The 22,687-nt window shown below is 35.2% G+C and overlaps 1 protein-coding gene across 2 annotated transcripts; it reads right to left on the bottom strand.

The window, feature by feature from the left end:
* Positions 1 to 307: 307 nt before the first annotated feature.
* Positions 308 to 22,585, bottom strand: TBC1d7 (TBC1 domain family member 7). Of its 2 annotated transcripts, none has more exons than XM_089254214.1 (6): positions 22,361 to 22,585; positions 17,555 to 17,739; positions 13,645 to 13,785; positions 13,070 to 13,215; positions 10,953 to 11,082; positions 308 to 526 (listed from the first exon to the last, which is right to left on the bottom strand). In XM_089254214.1, exons 1-6 carry the CDS (start codon positions 22,554 to 22,556, stop codon positions 461 to 463), a joined length of 864 nt encoding a protein of 287 aa, XP_089110340.1. In that variant the 5' UTR covers positions 22,557 to 22,585; the 3' UTR covers positions 308 to 460. The 2 variants fall into 2 exon arrangements, 1 of the variants encoding a protein (XP_089110340.1); XR_016195648.1 differs by lacking the exon at positions 308 to 526 and adding an exon at positions 6,698 to 6,846 and having other exon boundaries at positions 8,412 to 11,082.
* Positions 22,586 to 22,687: the final 102 nt, after the last annotated feature.

The following is a 22,687-nucleotide window of genomic DNA, read 5'->3' as shown; positions in this document are numbered from 1 at the left end:
AGTTTCAGCACATAGAAAAATAAGCTTTCTATGTAGACACTATATTTTTATGTGTACAACCCCCTTGGGAAATTTAAAGCATTTTGAGCAACCACAACATCTGAAAATTTTTTTAATTGAAATTATGTTTGAAAGGTCAAAAGTTGCAGAGAGATCTGTTGAGCAAACAATTTTGGGACAACCTGTATAAAGCATGTAACGTTGAATTTATAATTACAAGAAACTACATGTTTTTTGAACAAATGTAAACCACAACAAACATTTAAAATGCCAACCAACATTAAAAAGTAATCTAAGAGACTTTGGATTGAAGAACAAAAAATATATTATCGGTATAAAAAATTTTAACATAATTTCTAAATACATACAAACTTTTTTTTTTTACAAAGTCACTCTTACATACCAGCATGTAAAAATGGTCAACAGCAAAGAAAATCTGTGGAAGTCATTCTCAACATGATCATGATGTGATGTGACACAAATCGAGCGCTTTGCTGACAGCAACGTCTGACATATTTTCTGACACCTTATAGAAAATGAACAAAGCATTTCAAAAATGTGTCTAAATTTACTCAACAAAAATTATTCAAGGTGTTCTAACGAAAAGAGAAAATCTGTATACAATTCAATAATGAGTATGGAAAGAGTTTTTCTAATGCTGATAACATGTTTTAAATGTGCTTCATGTTAAATCATTTTCATACAATATTTGATACCGGGTATGAAACTGAAATTTGAACTCATACCATAAAAGTTTGAACTCATAACATACCTAGTAATCAATAATGATCAGACACAAGGTGTCCTGTGAGAGATTTCCTAAATATTTCCTAAATTCATATAAATTGAAGAATTATGTGAAGTCCCGAGAAGCAGGTGACTTGTGGTGGGGAAGGGGGTATCAATAGACATTTAGCTGTATAAAAAAATAAAGTGGGTGGAAGGAAGTTCCCTGGACGGATCATGCTGATCCCTTGGTGATACGTGAAGAAGAAGAAGAAAAAAAAAAGTTTGGTTTGGACGGTTTGTGTGGGATAAAGACAATGTTTATTACCTTTGCCTATCCTCATACTCCACAACACCGCACCCCCTGGCCACACGAGAGTATATTTCGAAAGCAAATGCAAGTTTTGTTGGCTCCATTCTCATAATGATGTACATTTAGAGTGCTTCACTTTTTCTTACTCTTCACTCCTGTACTAGATTTCAGTCCCCATAACACCCTCCTCCTCTTATTTAAAGCCAACCATGATTATCACCAGAAATTTTTAGTGAACAAATCTGCCACACGTGTGCGGATTATTACAACATTTAATTAAATTTAAAATTTCTAAATTCAATTTCAAATAATTAAAATTAAATTCAATTGAGGTGAATCTAGTCATATTGAACCTAGAAGTCTCACTTTTACTGCGTAAGATTCTCACGCAGATTTTTTTTTTAAGGAAAAAAATTAGTTTGAACTTCTGCCAAAGGATGTCACTTCGAAAATTCAAATAACAGAATTTTGGGAAAAACTTTTCATTAGCATTTGGGCAAATGTTTGCAAGCATATCACAGCATTATTGCTGTATGTCTACACATTTGTATCTGGACTTCACAAACAAGCATGAGCACAGATCATCGAAGTGTGCAGCACAGGAATGTCTAACCAGCTAGCAGCATGCAGCCCAGAACAGTTCCAACATGCAATTTTGAAACCGATATAAATAAAAGCATGTTACGGCCCTGGTGTTTCTCAATCTATGGTCCACGAAGATGGAACAGTTGGTCTAAAGGCATACTTGACAATTTCATTTTAACTGGATTAAAAATTGTTCAACTGTTGTCTATGATATTAGTAATACTCATATAAGGATTCAAATAAAAAAATTATACCTTCATAATTAGGTTCACCATACATCATTAAGGCCGGTGTTACACTATAAAAGTTTGATAAAAGTCCTATTATAAAACTTGAAAAATGCAGCCAATAAGGTCAACGGTTGCATTTTCTAGAATGTAACCAATAACCTTATTGGTTAAATTTTTCAAGTTTTATAAAATGGATTTCATCAAACTTTTATAGTGTAATACCGGCCTAAGGAAAATGTGTAAAATTTGATCCTAAATGCGGGATATCAGTAAGTTTTGCTCTAACATGCCATTTCATTTATTGCCTTACATGCAATTTGTTGATCACTAAAAAAATTTCTGAATGGTGAAGATATAAATGGCTGCTACAAATTTCAGTAAACAAAAAATGTATTTCACAAAAAAAAATTCAAATGACCATATTTTACTGCAACAAAAAAAAATTAGGTAAATCGTCATCCTAAATAGGCTAAAATACAGAACATTGCCAATTATCATAAAAAACTTTCCAGAAGTAGGCACAATCACTAGCTGTTATTAAAATTGCGGAAAAAAACTTTGAACGTGACAAATATGCGAGATGAATATATACAGTCTAATCCTGTTATAACGAACGCCAAGAGACCAGAGGAATCACTTCATTATATCGAAATTTCGTTATAAAGGAATTCCAGGTTACCTAGCATTGTTCTTATGTAAACTTATTTGAAGGATTAGAAAAGTGTTCATTAAAACTAGATTTTCGCTATAATGGTATTCATTAAAACGGGATTCGACTGTATTTATATTTTTTGCTGCAATTATCATAATTTATATGCAGTAAAACCTGTCTAAGTTGGACACCTATGGTTCCATTAGAATCCGTCCAAGTTAGAGAAGTGTCCAAGATATTCAGGTACAAAGAAATATTCTACAGCATTAATTAAAAGGCTTTAACTAGTAGAATATGACAAAAAAAACTAACTATACTTACAAGCATTAACCTTTTGAATATGTGTTAGACAATAATTGTGCACAAAATATCTCTTTAATTAATAGCAATACCTTACAATTAAAAATGCAATTTAAATGCAGTAATTAAATTAATCAATAGCTCTTTTATTCAATGGTTAATTACACTAACTTTCGTTTACTCATAATACAAAGTTAAAATTCACCTTCACACTTGCAGGAAGTCTAAAATGATACTTCACATAGAGAACACTATTGAGGATTGAATAAAAAGTTTGAAAAGGAGATATATATATGTAAAAAAAAAAAAATCTTAAGTGAAGGGATGTTCAGGTCAGGGCCATCATTTCAAGGGGGGGGGGGGGCAAAGAACATGTACTCAATGTATTTATATATACCATTTTTAGTGTATTTTCAAAAGCCAGGAGGCCCTGACTTTTCAAAGCCCCCTGACACCCCCCCCCCAAATTGGCGGGCCTGGTTCAGGTACAAGAAAAATACCATAATCTGACTGTTACACCCCTATTTCATAGATAACAATGAAGTCGTTTCAACAAATCTTTTTTAAATCTGCCTGAGAGGTGGGTAAACCTATTCTTCCCACAACAACTTCATATACATTGTTAAGTATTCAACACTTACGCATTTTACTTATTATTTTACTTATTTAAATTTTACATTTTAATACTTATAATTTTGCTGCCATCCACTTTTTCTCAGCCAACTCATTGGGCATTTCGCCTGTTGTGGCCCTGTATTTATATTTATTTATAATCAGCAGACAATGAGCTGCACTTGTCTAAGATAAGAATCCAGAGCGTGTCCAATTTCCAAGATATAGAGTATTGTGGATATGCTTTGATATAGGATTATAGCTGGTTCCATTCAAAACTGCCAAATAAAGGGAGGTATCCAAAGTGAAAGGACATACTGTATTATGAAAACGCTGTGTTTATCCACAAGTTTAGTAACTATTACAAATTTAAATAAGCATTGATGAAAAAACGGGACGAATTGTATAAAAAAATCGGAACAACCAAAATTACAGGAATGTCTTATAATGGGGGTCCCAATTGTTTCAGACATTTTACTGGTCCTTGTTTTCAGAAAATTTGAGAATTGCTGATCTACGGCATTTGCTCAAAGTGTTATCCTCAGTTGTTTTCTTTTTAATTTTTAGAGTCACCAAATGCAGCCCAAGGTTGTTTTTCTTCAAGATCTATTTACATACAGGTTGACATTACTCTGCACAGTTTGAGAACCCCTAGCTCACGTGATATAAGCTCACTGCTGCAGGGGGCATGGTCATGCCAGAGAAAATTCTCTGAGTTACCAGGAGCAAAAATAATAAGGATTGGGATATTATGGGATCTAAAGGACACCTAGTCATGTATGTGCATTCATATACAGTTACAAAAAAAATGTGTGAGGTCAGACATAAGAAAATTAGATTATACATTGCGTTCAGGGACCCCCTATTTTCAAGTACCTAGAGGACCCTTTGAAACTATGCATTCAAATACAAGATTCAAAGTTACTAGTACAAATACACATGCACAAAATTGTGATACTGTAAAAGACAAATAAGTAAAAAATGAATCGGGGGCCCTGGAAGTGGGACCTAAAGGACTTGGAGAGAGTGTATATTTTGATACAATTGAAAAAGTATGGGCGAGGGCAGGCAAACAGCAGGCAATGATCAGATTATACAAAGAGTTGGGAAGCTCCTTATTTTAGGGTGCCTAGAGCAGTGTTTCTCAACTGCCGGGCAGTGACATCATTCACACTGGGCCGCGACCAATCTGCCGTTTCCTTTCCCCCCATTCATGTTCTGTGATGTGTTGATCATCATGTGTTTGATCGGGCCTTCCATTTACAAAAATAAATGAAACCGGGCCGCAGGCTTCGAAATGTTGAGAACCGCTAGCCCAGAGGACCCTTTGATAAAAAGCATTCAAATGCTAGATTTAAAAAAAGTACACATATATGAACAAAAGCGCAAGACCGTACAATACACACATTTTTGATATAGATTAGATATGTATTGAAAGATATTAGATATGTATGTTTTGAAATATATGACATCCATATTTTTATGGGCATCTTTTTCTCAGCTAGCTCGTTGGGCATTTTGCCTGTTGTGGCGTTGTATTTGTATTTATTTGTATTCGACGTCCATATTTTTTATGGACATCTTTTTTCAGCCATCTTGTTGGGCATCTTGTCTGTTGTGGCATTTGTATTTTGTATTTAATAAAATCGGGGGTGAGCACTGGTGTGGGACCTAAATGACCCAGAATCATGTTCAGGGGAAACAAGACATATCTCTTGGGACGGAGACAAGCCACAACTGTTGTGTGTGAATAGACCTTCTAATGAAGTCCAGAAAACTCAAAAGATTGAATGCCTATGGTTAGTGTATCCAGGTGGAGGGAAGAGTTTTTCATGCAATTAGGGGTCTTTAATTCCACTAAAGATGGTATCCAGGTCCACTTTTTATGGTCACGTGACCATACAGTCAAAAATAAAACTGTCATTAAATCAGATGAGTGAACAGACCATTCAATTTCAAGGCTGGCAGATAATTAAATGTTCTACTCCAAATGTGCTAGTCAAAAACCTTGTATCATACAGGAGATAGAATATAAAGTGCAGCCAGGGGGTGAACTATCTCTGCAGTCCTTAGAAACTACTAGTCCTAATGAACTACAGGTCGGAGGACTGCAGCTAAGGACCGCTTCAACTACTAGTAGTTAAGAGGTACTATGTACTACCAGTCCTTAAGGTCACGTGACGTGAAACAGTAGTTAGAGGGAGAGAAAATTTTTGGTTTCGAGAGTAACAGATCGCTAACCAATCGGGATGCCGTTTGAATCCTACAACTACTACTAATTATTTAACAATCGGTTTTCCGCAGTGGGTGGTGGCAGCGATTTCATGTTTACAACTGATTGTAAACAAACTTTTTTTTCCGAGGGACTCGCCACACATTTTTGTCACCCGTGCTTTGCAATTTTTTTTACTCTAACATCGCCAGCTAGTTTAATTATTTTGTAAACGTATGAGACGTTGCATTTTTCATCTTGCGACTTTTTTTAGAATAAGATTCGGTATTTTTCTTGTCCGAGCTCATGAATCCCACTTTTGGATACTTGAAAAATCGAGTATCTGGGACCCCAGCTGCATATAAGCGGGTCGCATACTGATGAAATGCAAAATTTTAAATTAAGGTTACCGGCACTAGTTGAGCCTATGGTGTCGTAGTGTGCCTTTCCGGGACAGACTTTCCCTTTTTTTTTGGGGGGGGGGGGCTCTTCTTGAAAGGGTTATTATGCAAAATAATTGTAGATTTTTGGGCCCCCTATTCGCCTCAGGGGCCCTACTTGAGGCCCCAGCTGAATACTATTTTTAATATTGAGTGCCACTTTTTTTTAAGACCAATTTGTTAAAAATGATTTTTTATTATCCATTTTTATTCCTTTTAAATTCATTGAAACAATGAATTGCAAATTATTTTTGGAGCAACTAAAATATTAAATTATTGATAATTTATAATTAAAAGAATTAACTGCCTTGCTGCGTATTGTAGTTCTATATTTTAAACTATAGGTTTCTCCTCAGTATTAAAAAATATCAGAACACGATTTTCTATGAATGAGCACTTACCTGTTAATGGAAGTGAATACTTCAATATTTAAAATATATATACGTCTATATTAAAGATCTTTCATCAATTTATCTGTTTCATATTTAGCTTCCAACAAATAATTTCACCTGATAACTTTCATTTTGACAATATATTTCATTTGAGTTGATTAGAAGATGATTGATTGATTGAAATTGATTAATAGAAACATGAATTAAATAACAACTTGCACATATGATTTGTCATACAAAAACATTTTATTTCAAACATATGTTCATAGAGAGTTATCATAATCACAATTTATTGGTTGTACTTTTCTTAGAAATCGCATCTTTCAAGAATATAATTTTTTGAGATTCATTAATTTTCATCTGCATCTTCAAATGTTGATTTACCTGAAATTAGAAAGAGGAAGAAAAAAACACCTTTATTATGCTTATCAATCTTTAAATGTACTGTATATTTGATTTCAAATTATAACAGTCTTTATTTGCATAAGTAGAGATGATTCGTGCACAATAGCACTTTGTTGACTCGCCACCATTTATCACAGTAGGATCCAAAATGTGTAAACTGTGTTTTGCAAGGGAGGCCTGGTGTTCCACATAGATGCACATGTTCATGCCTAGATGTATTTACCTAGGGCTTGGCAAATCTTAAGAGCCAACATTGCAAAAAAAAAAATTCATACTGACACCTAAAATTTTCTATGCAGATCATAAAATATTTGGAGTTTATGTCTGAATCTTCCAACATGTGAAGATCATCACTAAGTGCTGAAAAAGTTGAATATAATTTTTTTTTACTTCAGATTATTTCTTCTAAAAATATGCTTGGCTGCCAAAAAATTTGGCCCGCGCCTTTTTCAATTTTTGTTTCTACATTATGTTTCTACCCTAAAATTTTGGTCAGACAGATGAAGTGCAAAAACCTATTGGCACGCAGCTTACTATATATTTTCACTCTACTTTTTCAGCTTTGCTCTACAACACATCCTTAGCAACCTCTTGTGGATCGGGGAACCCCTATTTAAATTAACATAGAAATTTTGCAGTGTTGTATGGTCTCACTAGTTAAAAAGTATGATATTATTTGTCGTCAAGTATATTGTTTTAATATTTCCATTCACAAAATTTGCTCATCAGTAAATATAACACGTTTTTCAAAGAATTAATATTGCTTTTCAGTTAGTAAAGCTTCTAAAAGTATTTTTTTAATGTCCTCCCTCTCATTTATATAGCCAAGACAAGTTTTTCAACAGTACATGTTTTTACTTGCACTGGTCAAATTTTGAGTGGTATAGATAGCCATTAAGAAATCGTCTATCTTAATTTCCTCAATTCAATTATGTCAAAAACAGTTGTTCTTTCAATGGTATCTGAAAAAATTATTATAAAGATAATTACTCATAGCAAGATATTTCTCGAGAGAAACCAATATGGTATGGACTAAAAACAATGCCACCTTTCCCCCTTGCTTATTTTGTTTTTGCACATATAAAATGTGTTGCTGAAATTACAATAATTTCAGAGGGAAGTATGTTTCTGTTGAGTTTTATATTGAGAAATATTCAAGTGATTGTACAGTTTACAATTTTTATGAATTTTCTCAACTTAAAATTGAATGTGTATAAATAGGTTATTTTATTCATGGTGCAATATAAATAAGACACTGAAATACAACATTTCTTAATAAACATGTGAATTTATGTAATACAGCCTCTCCGAAACGCTATTATGATTATGATCTGATACAACGTCAAAATTCTGTGGGTGGGATGGTGGTGTTAAATCGGGTTCGACTGTATTTGTTCCACTAGGGTTGTTGATACAAATGAAATCAGTGAAAATGATGATTGTTAAAATTTATGTCATTAAATCATGCATGGAAATATTTCATTTTACATGAAAATAATAATGGAAACTGTTGCTCAAAGTCAAATACAAAGAATTAAAATTACCTTTGTTTGCTCTGGGAGAATTGTTTGATAATAACCTTGAAAACCTTCACATAACTTCGTAGCTACCTACAGCCAAGTTCCTGGGAAACAAAATTTTTCGGAGTTAGAAAAGTCTCACAAATGTATAAACACTAATATATATATAATCTCTCAGCTGTTTACAAACAACATTGTTAAAAAATAAATGGTTGTTAAAAGTTTCACTTCCATAACATCTCAAAATGTTATATTTTAAAGTTCTTAAATATTCGACACGGAAATTTGTTTTCTGTGTTTACCCATACACACAAAATCAAAAACAATTTTTGACAAAAAATTAAATTTGAACACACACAGCAAGGCCATAACCCAAATACTGAAGTAGTAATACGTTTCGAACACTAATCTGCTTCCTCTAGTTATAATGTATATACCTCAATAAAAACTGTGCCTGAAATTCCAACTTTGTTTTTTAGTCCCATTGTACAAATTTCATTTTTCATATCAACAAAACAATATAATGATTCCTTATTAAATATTCCTCATCTCAGAGCGAGTTACAGAGTGCAATTTTTCAGGAAGTGGCACATGATTTTTTTCTCAAAATTTAACTTCCACTAAGTATTACAATATTGTTCATTTGAACAGTTCAAAATATCAAATCTATATTTTAATCCTTTAGTGCACGAGTTTTACAAAAATTAATATTTAACATTACTGCCAATTTTTACCATGCTTTATTTCAATTTCACCATTACTCATCACAAAAAATAATTAAATTTTTTGTCATTTAGGTGCTGTAATTTATTATCAATGAATTGTAGCTTATTAGTTACTTTGTGCATTGAAGGGAAGTTGATCTAAAACACAAATTTTCAATTTCCTTATTTATAGGCGATTATTCATAGCATAGTCATCCAAGCACAATTTTTATTGTGCCAACAATATTCAAATTATTTATTTACACACATGCTCAATTTATTTAGACATAATTTATCATTGAAAAAAATTAATACGGCAAAAAACATAGAATGTAAAATTTCAATCTGATATTATCGTAATTGCAGATTTATGTTTCATTTGCCATGTAAATATTTTCAATACAATCCAAAGTATAGATGGGCTATTTGATATTTTTCAACATTACCAAGTGGGATCCACTGCCCTATTGATTGCATGACATTGCTCATTTATATTTTTAAATAACGCATTTACCTAGCAAAAAAATATTAAGAATATTTCTAAACACTCTTCTTATATAGTTCGATAGCAATAAAATAATTCTTACCTCAGTAATGAACATGCTAGCACTTCGTCGTGGCTTCGATCGCCGATGTCAACATCTAGTTTTGCAGGATATAACGATGAATCACTTCAACTTTGATGACATCGAAGATATAATCTAAGTTATGTCTGTCATTATTATCGTAAAAAATTGTTTAATTCGAAAAAAAACAGAATATTTCATCACTAAATATCACAGCGAGAACTAGTGGCCAGAGCCGAAATTTCCTCTTTTCTAAGATGGCCGCCGTGAACTACTTTTCTTGCTGCTTTAGGACTGGTGCTAGGCAGTCCTTAGCAGCGGTCCTAAGTAACTACTAAAAAAAAGTCCTTAGCTTAGAGATAGTACCGAAAAGTCGAACTACTGGCCATCTAAGGACAAATCGGGGCTTAACTACTTTTTTTCGGCTAAGGACCGCAGAGATAGTTCACCCCCAGAGTCCATAAGTTCTTGGTCCTTATTGAAAGGATTGGCATCTGAGTAGCATGGTATTACTTTCGCTTTTAAAATTTTGCAAGCACAAGTCATTTCTTGTCATTTTGGGTAGTTTCAAAGTTTATTATCGAGAATAGTCAAGCTCAAAATGCTTTCTCAGCTCTGCGATTCTTTGTGTTGACAGACACTAATGTGCCGTGTGTGATATGCTTATAAACATTTGTCCCAGAATGTTTTTTACACCACCTCATACCAGTGGTGCACAAACTTTTCAGTTCGCAGGCCAGGAACTTTTGAAATCAAGAATTAAGATTTTCTTTCATGGCCCAGTTAAATATGTTATATTATATTAGTCATTAAACATATCTTTCTCACATATGTATTAAACATATACATTTTGTTTGGTAAATTATAAATTTTCACTTATTGCTTCTTTTATGGAAGCTCCCTATGTCTCACCATAGACAATTTTCAAACAGCTTAGTGATTATTTAGCAGCTTCATTTGCCTTTGAAATTGTTTTGGCTATAATTAGCAACTGAACTTGCATTTGACAATTTTTTGTCAATAATTGGCGATGTCATGCACATGGATACTGATTTTCTATTTCCCATATTTTGATTAAGGAAATATGATCAGCTTAGGCATTTATTTTGTTGTGTGTATTGATGCTTTTCTACCTGGACACCTTTGGCAATCTGGATGGAACCACTTGGTGGGCCGCATCTAGCCTCGCGAGCTGTAGTTTGCCCATAGCTACCTTATACAATAAATGAAGAATGTTACTTATGTTGTTATCAAACATAACATTACCCAAGAAGAAAAAATTGTTGTGTTCTCACCTTGTTAAGCACACTGAGAATTTCTTCACCTTTTTGGCACTTAAGCAGGTCTCTGCGGAGCGTGATCAATATCGAACCTCCTACGAATGGCAGAATCTTACACGATCCACCAATGATCCTGTCCCATACCCTAGAAATAATGAATAATGTTACAGCATTGAAGAAATGAAAGGAAAATTGGTCAGTCACAACAAATATACATTTCATAAAATTCTTTCTGCACTATGATATTCTGATATTATTTTATACTCAGGACCTTTTTTCACTGATTCCGAATGGCTTTTAAATATTTTTTGCTGAGAGGTCGTGAGAGGAAAGGAAGATTTCTTGCCATAGCAATGTGCTCTGCTGAAAATTTGTCGTATTTCTAATGCACCAAAAGTAGGGCTTATTTGACACAAACATGTAAGAGCCATGGTTATGTGATCATGTTTTTGCAAAATACATGATAAAACATTAATTAAAATATTGCTTGATAGAGGGCATGCAGGCAAATTTATAGAGTGCACAGTAATGCATAATTTTAAAACTATATGCATGGAAAATGAAAACAGAATCAGAAAAACGGGCATTCGTTTCGTATTCGAGCAATATGCTCTCATTCTCCATTATATAAATTTTTGTATTTCAAAATTGAAAAAATGTATGTTGTGTGTGGTCAGACACTGACTCCAGGTGATAACCTATTATGTTTCACAAACATAGCGTGGTAATGTAATTTCAATTTTCGTTGTAATTGTTCAACAGTACAACACATCACTTACCAAGGGGAAGCTGACTGCTTAGAGGTCATTCAAGTATTACATCAGCATCTGGGGGGTTTCAAATTTGCTGACTTTTGATGGCAAGAGGACTTAAAAGCACAAGCTAAAAAATATAGTGTGTTGTTCACTGTCCAATTTGTTATGTGAAAAATGATCCCTGTGCATTCATAGCAAAGTTCACTGCAGAGTGTTGGACGGTGGTGGTCGGACTCACAATGTATGTTCTTGAAGGACAATCCCAATCAGGAGAGTGCATAGGATTGACCTTTGCAGGGGACACAAAAGGCTTAGAGCAGTGATTCCCAACGTCAGCGTTAATGCCCCGGGGGAATGGAATGTTCCAGGGGGGTAACTGTAGAAGCTACGGGTATAACATAGGATCTTATGGGTTAGATGGCATTGGAGGGGCCAATGGGAGAAAAACATTTCTGAAGAAGGGATAAAAAAGGTTGGGAAACTATGGCTTAGAGCATAGTTTCTCAAAATTTTTATTCAATCGCCCCCTCCTTTAGAAATTTTTCTCTCTCATCGCCTCCCAACTCAAGTGAACCCATAGAGTTCTGTTAAATCCATAGCTTCTATTGCTCCCTTGGACCATTCCACTGCCCATGAGGGGGTGACATTGCCCACTTTGGGAAACACTGGCCTAGAGCATGGAGCACAATGTGTTTCTTAAAGTCAAATTTTGAGTTATTAGCCTTCAAATAGCATTGAAATTAACATAAATTGACTATAACAACAATAAAGGTATTTTCTTTCAATATTTCAACTTCTTAAAAAATATTTTTGCATCAAAAATAAATTTTTGATTGTCTTGGGGGTGGGGGAAGACACGAGTCCCTTCTGCCCCCCAACCCTCTGCGTATGTCTCTGATTCTAATATGTGATGGGAGATGGGGGGATAAAAAATGAGTAAAAATCTGCTGAAGTAATACTTGAATGGCCCTTTATGCACATTTTGTGCTGAAGGTCTTTCTGCTCTCTGCAAAGAAGCCTTCTGAAATGGGAAAACCCGCTCCCATTCAAGCCTTGAGGTTGGGAAATCGTAGAAATCTAACTTCAACTGACCAACAGAGTGCCACTTGCAGTAAAAAAATAAAAAAAACTTGTATAAATATAAAACTTTTGCAATGCAAATCCATCAAGATTCACACATGATCCCACAGTGGTAATGTGCAAAACCACAATCTGTTAAATCTCTCTATGACCAAGTTACACTTAGAAAGGGCAAGAACAATTAATCATGCATAACCAATCTTGACTCAAATTAAGATGGGAAGGAGTTAAATAATCTCAGACACCCCCCCCCCTCCATCTTACTGAAAATATAAAGGGGGGGGGAAAGAAACTCGCCTCTCTAGAGCTTGAACATGAAGAACATCAGCGAAATATCTGTTGAACCAAGTTTCAAATGGCAATATCCTGAATGCTTGTAAAGAGGAGAGATGTCTGTACAGCTCCTGGTCTTCCGTCCGTATTACAGATTCGATCTGCTCTACCTGGAAGAATCATTGGGAATTAATCATAGCAAAACTCAGATAAACAGCATATGCCTAAATAAAGCATTATAATTAAATAGCATTGTGTATGGATTCTTTTCAGAATTATAAATACAACAGTTTGGTGACCTGCACACTTCAAGGATAGTTCAAATTTGACCCGTGATGTCTGAAAGGTTACCCCCCCCCCTGCTGTATTTCCCCACCCATCTCACCCTATCCAAATAAATAATGCTGCTACTGCTAAACTGTGCATGCACCACACACACAAATTCTTCTGCGGAACTTCCAACATACAGGCCAGAATGTTTCCCAATAAGTACAGACAATATTGTGGCATAGATCATACCAGAACAAACCTGAAATGGCCAGTCCATCATTAATTTAACACAAGATTCAAAACATCAGGTTTAAAAAAATGAAACTAACCAGAGGTTTCAATGTAGGTGTAAATTTAGTCTGAAATTTCATGAAGTTTCTGAAGAGCCAGTACCGATTCACTTCTGTGGATCCGATTCCTGTGAATGCAGAAGCAATGGCAATGAGATTTTGGGCATATGGTTCAGACATCTGAAAAAAATATATTCCCACATATCAAATAGTAAATACTAAATAAAAAATCACAGGCTAAAATCTTAACAAAGCCCTACATTTTTTCTGCAACAAATTTAGATGGCGTCACAACATGATTCAATTTTTCCCATCATTTAGATTTTCTCTGAAAGTGATTATGAGTCTGAATGATTTTGAATTGTCTTCAAATGTGCATTGCATTAAATGAATGGTAAAACACTTCTTAACAGACACCCTTCAGATGTGGTCACCACCCCCCCTTTAATGGCCAAATAATAATTTCCCCTTTTATAATAAAAGTATGCATTTCAAACCCTCGAATAACAGCCATCCTTTTTTTATGGACAATTTTTTTTTTGTCTTGCCATTGTCCGTAAAACAGATGGTTAATTGTACATCACAAGTGAACTGATTTATTTTATCACAACTATGAGAGGTATTTGAGGATGCTTGAATCAAACAAACTCATCCAGCTAGCACTAGGGAATGTTCACTTTGTTTTTACACTCCAGAACAAACCTAGAGACAGAGTCATAAATATGCACATAGCCAATACCTGGAGGGCCTCGAGACTAATGCTACCTCCTTAGGCTGAGGTAGGTAGATGCAGAAAGATTAACATCCTGACCTTGTGTGTGGATGTTAAATTGTTCTCTGAGCTCCTCTGCCTACCAAGAACTCTATCATATAGTGCTCCATGGTCTAAATTAGTGTTTCTAAATGATATCAGTCAAACCAGGTCATGAGTGATTCCTTGTTTATTATATTTCCCATCATTAGTGCTTATTACTGGGCCCACTCACAGAAAGGAATCAACTGAAGCTGCAGGCATCCAAGGTTTCAGGTAAAACTGATCTGAATTGGCCTTCTTCAACTTTTTCTGAGTCACAGGCCATCTATGCTCATCGTCGGAGGAGAAGGGCACCAATCTGGTGATGCTGACATACAGCAGATTCTTGATAATCCAGCCACATGCTAGTCCAGCTCATCCAGTAATCCAATGTTTTTAGGATGGTTTTCTTTGGACATAGAAAAGGAAAACATGTCACTGTATGTCTGTGCAAAAAAAATTATATTACAGTGAAACCTCGCAACAACAATACTCGATAGAACAATAAATCTCTCTATAATTTTATTTTTCAAATCTTGTTTGGAATTGAATGTAGCCTAATGTTGAACAACCTCTTGATACAACAATATCCTCTATTATAATAAATCCCTCTGTTACGATATTTTGAAATCACTACACCAATGTTTATTTAATATTTTGCTCAAAATTTATTTTAAACTTCGTCACTTATTTTCATTTCCCCCAAGAGCATCTAATAACATTTGTCTTTTCCATCACATGGTTGATAAAGTTGTTGGTATAGCCACTTTCTCTGTAACACTCAAAAGTGCAATATGATTAAATTCTTTACAGGGACAAAAGCATCACAATGAATTTCATTAATCAACTAATTAATTAGTTTTTCGCGATGAACAAATACTTTGAAGCCCATTTTTTGATGGTACTAACAATGCAGATTTAGAAAAGATGTCAACAACAACATAAATTTGGTGGCACGTGATGGCAATGTTGCTTCTCAAGATAATGATAATCCCTCTGCAACAATTTTTTCTAGCTCACGGAATATTATTATATCAAGGTTTCACTGCATTTAAATGGGCTTTTTCAATTAACTTCCAGTAATCCAGCGATTTTTGTAATCTGGCATACTATGGTCTGATATGTGCCAGATTAGTGCGAGTCCACTGTTATTTGTACAAACTCAAATCAGCAGTGTAATGTCAATCCCTGAAAGCAACTTGAACAGAGTGTTTGATTGAGATGTTGATCTAAACCAGGGGTGTCAAACTTGCAACCTCGAACAAACTATCAGCGGCTTGAGAGCCGTTCCATGATCCAATTTTTTTTTAAATAGAAAGTATGAAGCATTTACTTCAGAAAAATCATAAATCCGAATGAATCGACAGTGTGAGTCCCTATAGATATGAAATCAGCTATATATATTCACAGAAAATTTCCAATCATTTTAGCAATGGCTCCTTGGTTAAGAAATGGATGGTAAATGCTGCAGAAAATGTCTGTCTTCAATATGTGCAAGTATTTCATAATCATTTTTATACCGAGACATATCAGTCAAAAGAATAATAGCAGCGATAGCCTGTCTTACGTGACCAGTTGAAAGTAATATCCTCAAATGTACAGTGTTTTTCAAGAGCGCTTAACAAAATTTCAGGTATTAAAGAAGTTTATTTAGAAGACACCAACGAATAAGGCAAATACACAGTGTATTTGCTTTATTCGTTGGTGTCTTCTAAATATTCTTGGGCAAAGTGGATCAACTCTTCTATATTAAAGAAGTTGCTTAAATGACAAGAGTTTGTGATAGCAATCGCTGTACATCACTGAAGAATTTTCAGAAATAATTTCTATTGATGAAACCACAAAAGGAGAAGATATTTCAGATATCGTGGCAAAATGTATCAAATTATGCACTGAGAAAAAATATCAACTCCAAGTGGTGAGAAACGATTCATGTCAGCAATGGCTGACAAAAACTTTGCTTCAAGACTTACAGCAAAATTGAAGGAAATGCATTCGGAAAATTCTTGAACTGCAATTTATCCATTGCGTAATTTATCAGCAGGTTCTTTGCTGCAAAGAGTTGAAAATGAGCTGCAATGTTCTCAAGCCTGTGACAAACACTTTGAACTTCACATGATCTGGAGGCCTCAAGCAACGATTATTTTCACAATATCTTAAAGACTTAGTAAGTGAATTTGACTGATTGCCTCATTACAAGGAAATATGTTAGTTATAAAATTCTAAATACAAACACAAAGGCCCCCAACAGGCACATTTCCCAACGAGGTGGCTAAAAAAAATGCTCATAAAAATATTTGAATGTCAAATACAACCAAAATAAAACTTTTAAACGAGGTAAAACTGTTCCTACGAATAAAGCATTAAGATGTTTCATTTCATAATGATGAGCTATTCATAATCACTTTTTTTCAACACAAAAAGTCATTGTGTCTGGGTGTCATACTATCTTGTGCCTGGGTGTGGCACTCATTTCTTCACTGGCACAATATGAACCCACCCATCCCATATGACACATTTCTGCTCTTTGAAATCATTAAGGTCTGCGTAGCCTAGTCAGTTGTAATTTCGAGGTGTCATTTTGTGTTGGCATCCACTTTGAAAAAGTTTCATCACTGTGAGACAGCACCAAATATACACATTCAGCAACAATTACAGAAGCCACAACTTGCCTAATGAGATGGAGGAAAGAAATGGGATAAAAATGCCAATAAACTTTAAGAGTAATACGTATGTATGAAAAGGCAGTGTGATGAGAGAGAGAGAGAGAGAACATAACTAATTACTACCATCACTAGAAGTAATGAAAGCAAATAGTCTGTTAATCAGGTCTGCTGTGGAAAATGATGACTTAAATAATGATAAGAAAATCAATTTAATACACAATAATTTTGCCTAGTCGTAGGCTGCACAAAATCACCTCATGGGATACACGCAGCCTGAGGGACCGCTGTTGGCCATCCCTGATCTAAAAATGGTAATTTAATTATAAACTTTGGCACAAGCATTTCATGCTTCTTAGAGGACAGCTGTTAAAGATGTGTTGTCTAAACTGTGTTCAAACATGTAAAGAGGTAGAAAAAAATGGTTCACTTCTAGTTCATGTCAAATAAAATACGAAAACCATGCCAAACAGAGAAAATGTTGAATATTTACTTCTTTTTCTAAACAGAAACTGGGTCTCCCGAGACTAATCAAATACATTAATGTGTAAATCAATGGCTCAGGTGTATTCTCATTAATCTTTCGAGTGACTTCGAGAGCTTCCCGGAGATCTTTGAACTGTCCTTCTCGATGGCCCATCACTGCTTGGTGGCTTCCTGTATTCACGGATACCACATCTGTAAAAAATGTAACAAAGATGGTTATTTCAATGCGAATAACAACACTGAAAAGTAAGACAATCAGGAGCCCCACTATTTACACTCCATTTCTCCCTTTAGCTTTGATTTCTCGGAAATATATAGCAGCAAAGTGGTTGGAGGAGACAATTCTCCAGTTTGTAGAAGAATATGTTTGCCACAAATGTTTTTCAAATGTTATAGGCATGAAAATTACTGAAACAATCTAAAAATCAATCTATGTTAGAAACAGTAGAAGAATGATCCGCAAATCTGGCAGTGGGGGGAGGAGGGGGGGGGGGCTGGACCGACAAGGAAAGGGTCGGAAGGTGTCATCCTCAAAAAGCTTCGAAAAAATTACCACTAATTCTACTACTCAATAATTATGCACAGAAATATGAAAATATCCAGCAGAAATATTATGGGTCACTCAAAAAAAATTTTAAGTATTAATTTTTTGAACGCCAATAGAGACCATAAATCCCACAATGCTACGGTCTTGGAGTTACGTCACTCAAACAACATATGATTAGGTACAGCACAGATAGAGAAATAAAAAAAAGAAATAAAGTGGAACCTCATTTGCACGTCGCTCGGTATACGGTTATATGGCTTTCACATTTATACAAAGTTTGGCTTGCATCGAAATATGTTCCTATACATTCTAATGTCAAAATAATTCATTTATATGCTGCAAAACCTCAATTACTTGACATTTTCACTTATAGTCATACACCGAATCGTTTGAAAACATGTTTGTCAAACTCATATAATTTTTGTTTACAGTTAAAACACATTACTGCATTAGTTCTTGCATATTGTGATCGCAATAGCCATACATTTTAGGATGATTGCCGACATATATGAAAATGGCCAGTGAACTAGCTGATGATCATTTAGAGTGGACTCTTAAGCGATTTGTTTATTGCTTGTTTCTGAGAATACGCAGATGCGGTGAGACGAAAAGAAACTGGTTTCAATAGTTTTGACACCCATATGGCCTTTCCAAATTTTTTTTCTCCCAATGTTTTCAGCATTATCCTTAAAGGGTAAGAAAGTCCACACATTAAGAAATTTAAACATTTGGAGGGTATAGGCCCAAGTCTGCCGATAAGAGACATACGATACTCACACACAATAAGTTATTTCGATCGTTTCCCATGGAATTTATTTTTGTTGCGGTGCTTTGTTTGTTTTCTGTGTCAAATCTACTGTTCATAATGTCGACAAAAGGGAAAAGTACTTTCTTTAAAAAAATAACTGGAAATTTTGGAAGAATTCAAAAAGAATTTTAAATTTATGACGAAAGTTGATCTTGCAAAACAGTTGAATATCCCTGTGGCAACTTTGAAAACGATTGTAAAGCAAAGAAACAAAATCAAAGATCAAGCTGTTAGTTGCAAATTATCTACTGCCAAAGAAATGAGAGTCCACGATGGGAAATTTTCCCAAGTCGAGAAGATTTTGTTGCAATTTTTTACCCACTGTTGCATCACAAAAGGTAATGTTTTCCAACTACATATTATTTCTTTAAGTGATTTGAAATTCACAATTTATTTTTCCCTCAAGCGTTATTAAAATATTTTTTAAATAAGAGTTGGAGATGCAATTAAACACATTGAATTTTGTAATATTTTGTAAGCTTGTGTGTGTGTGTGGGGGGGGGGAGAGACATTTTCTTTAAAAAGTCTGTTTAAAAGACTTACACATTAACAGGATGTTTTGGCTCTGCCTCTTGAACATCACATAAACAAGGTTCTACTGTTAATAGAGTTTCTACGGGAGAAATTTTTTAAACTGAGCACAACTCAGGTGCCATGGGCAATTTACTACCAAGTGAGTTGTGCCGGAAGTGTAAGTGTGTGCACGTAATGCTCTGAGTATGTATCTAGTGTTGTGTATGATTTTTCAGTACTACCATCTATATTTCAAAAGTGAAATGACACAATATTTATAGTTTGCAGGCCTGTTGCTCTCTGTGGTGAGATTTTTTAACGGGGAGATTGGATCTCATTTGTGATCCAAGTTGGGAACCACAGAAAATCACCTTCTGCCGACCACCACTGTGGCGCTCAAACTCGGGTCCCCGTGATGCAAGTCCGTCACTATGACCACGCAATCACCACAGTGGTGGTGAAAAATGTTGAAAAAGAAGTTCTTCATAGACATCGCCAAGAAGCTCGAGAGGCAATAATTAGCCAACTGTTGCAATTATTAATAACTAGCTGATACCCGGCGATGTTGCCCGCCCCGTAAAAAAAGGTATATATGTATAGCTTACTAATTATTTCTTAATCAAAAAAAATTCTGCATCAAGTACGAAAAATTTACTTTTATTTTTAAATATTTTAATTAAAAACTTCAGGCAATCACTTGTGGATACACAATATTTTTTTGTTTTTTTCATCTGGTGTGTAGATGTACACATTTTTGGGATTACCAACACGCAAACAAGCGACGAAAAGCTGTCCGGGTGAAAAACAGGGCTCAAGTAGGTTTATACCTGCCACTGCTAATGACTGGCCTTGCGCTTTGTTGATGGTCATGGCAAAATTTAAAAGAATCGGGAACTGTAATCGCTTGAAAGTGAATGGCATTTCTTCAGTGATAATTGGGATATGTGGAATGAAGACCTCTCTTCCTTCAGCACATCCAGTTAGAATCGTTGCTTCAAGGATGTAATTGTGCAATTTCTTCACGCAGAGTCTGGTGCCATTGCAGAGTCTTGGTGTTTCCAAATTTCTTAAAAGCATTACAGGTGCTCCGACTTTGAGGGTCAAGTTGTGTGGTGGCACACCCGGAATATCCAAAAAGTTCAGAAATTCTGCAGGATACAGAACTGTCTGTGCTGAGTCTATGACAGTGTCAACCAATTTGTAAGATGTGGAGTCCCCCGGAATAATTTTTAGGATTTTTTTCGTTGATCTAGTTCACACTGTCATTTTTCGGTGCTAGAATCACTCTCTCACAAAGCCATTCATGGTTTCTGTGATTTTATTGAATGTTTGGGAAAAATTTGTATGCAAGTTCTTGAACTGAGTTTTGTGTGGCAACTGGCAAAATCCATTTGGGAACGTAATCAGTTCAGTGCTTCGGTCTACGGGAATTCTTCCATTGACAAGTTTGATCAACTGATGTGGAAATGATAGAAGTGCCGAGCCATTTTGCAGTTGAACTTGCATGTTGGTAGATAATAATAAATTTTGACCTTCATATCAGAGTGTTGATGATTTGAGGCAAGCATTGAGTTCATCAGCTGGCGTTGAACATTTTTATTCTGAGTTTTGTCGTAGTAGTTGTTCTCTGTTGTTAGCATTGGCGTACGCAAGGGGGGGGGGGGTTCTAACCCCCTCCCCCTCCCTGCACAAAGATTATAGTGTCATTTTGCAGGAAAAATGTAAAAATCTACCTTTAGAAGGAAACAAAATCTGAAACCCCTCTCGAGAAAATTCTGCGTACGCGCATGGTTGTTAGTGATGTCATATCTCCAGCTTGTGCGGCAAATCAAATGCTTTTTAAGCATTTTTTAAATTGAAACTATACCTCTACGATGGGCGGTTGATGAGATAAAGACAGCATTAGCACTTACAGGATATCCTGTACATAGGCTAGCAGAAATACCCGGCGCTCTTCCCGGGTTTTCTTTAATTTCTGGGAGGATTGGAAAACTTACAAACCGTTATAAAGGAATAAACTGTTATAATAACAGAATTAAAGGTGTGACAAACCATTGTAAGGGCATATATACACGTCTAAAACGCATTGTTGGAAACCACTGTAACCAAAGTAAACGTTCCGAAAGTAATTGTTGAGGCCCCAAAACCCTTGTTGCCCGACAGTTTTTTGCCCATTTTGGGCATTTGCCTTGCTCTGATGAACTTTTAAAGTAGCCTACAGTTCAATCCCGGTCCTGTGTGGTATATACGCAAAATCTGGCGACGATCGGTCCAAAACTGTATCCCATCCTACATACATACTTTCACATTTATATATAAGATATTTTTGCGGCTTTAATAATTGAACTCCAACGCTAATTTTATGTTTTTGTGTTTGGCTGGGTAAGATGAATGTACTTTTTTCAAGGATGACACCTTCCGACCCTTTCCTTGCAAGATCTTCGGCAGAGCCTCTCCATAGTGAATTTACAGTGGATTTGGTTTTTTTAAAACTTGACAACTTAAAATAGAAGGCTCATTTACGTGCATTAGGTAATTTAGTTGTGTACTAAATTTTAAGTTGGCAAGTTTTCAAAAAAAAAGTGGCCACACGTTAAGTGGATTGGAAGATTTTTATAGGAGGCCCACTGGCGCATAGGCCTGCTTAACTAAAAAAATAGAATCCGGCACTTCTCAACCAAATCACTTGACAACTTAACGGCGTGTAAACAGCCCTTAACATCTACATACATTTTAAAGTACTTGACAACTTAAAATTAAGTTAACTAAAATCACTTGCATCATGTAAACAAACTTAACTACTACATCGCTTAACGCGTGTAAACAGACCTTAAAGTGTTGTTTACATCATTGGTTCATCCAGTTTCAAGCATAACTTGCTGTATCAATCTTCAACAGTTACTGGGTGCTCGATAACAATGTCTAATAACGAGACACCAACTCACCTAACAGTATCTTCCACACAATCTCCCTATACATAGACGGTATCGAGAACATTAGACAAAACTTGGACAACTTTGTTTTGTCAATCGGCTTCTCGTTCAGAAGCTTCTCCAGAGATTTTTTCTCTTCGACGACCCGAAAACCGACCTTGTCGTAATAATACGACCGAAAATTCCGACCTTGTTGATTCCGGGACATCGTGTTTTTGTTTACATTTTCTTATTTCTGATCAAGTTCAGTTATAGAGCTAAAAGGTAAGGTTCCAGTTTGAAAGTTAAACTCACACTCATTAAACTAATAATTTGTATAGTAATAATCTTTGTGATTAT

Source organism: Pholcus phalangioides, unplaced genomic scaffold (genome assembly GCF_987345545.1).
Source record: "Pholcus phalangioides strain wild (caught in Gottingen) unplaced genomic scaffold, Ppha-v1.0 ptg000040l_1, whole genome shotgun sequence".
NCBI classification, from domain to species: domain Eukaryota; kingdom Metazoa; phylum Arthropoda; class Arachnida; order Araneae; family Pholcidae; genus Pholcus; species Pholcus phalangioides.
Note: the sequence above shows the minus strand (reverse complement) of the source record. Positions and strands in the feature narration are given on the sequence as shown.

Coding starts and splice junctions, on each gene's coding strand:
- TBC1d7 (XM_089254214.1), bottom strand. CDS start 22,556: ATGTCCCGGAATCAACAAGGTCGGAATTTTCGGTCGTATTATTACGAC. Junction 13,786..17,554: donor GTTTCTGTTTAGAAAAAGAA/GTAAATATTCAA, acceptor TATTTTTTTCAG/ATGTCTGAACCATATGCCCA. Junction 11,083..13,069: donor CATGTTCAAGCTCTAGAGAG/GCGAGTTTCTTT, acceptor CATTATTTCTAG/GGTATGGGACAGGATCATTG.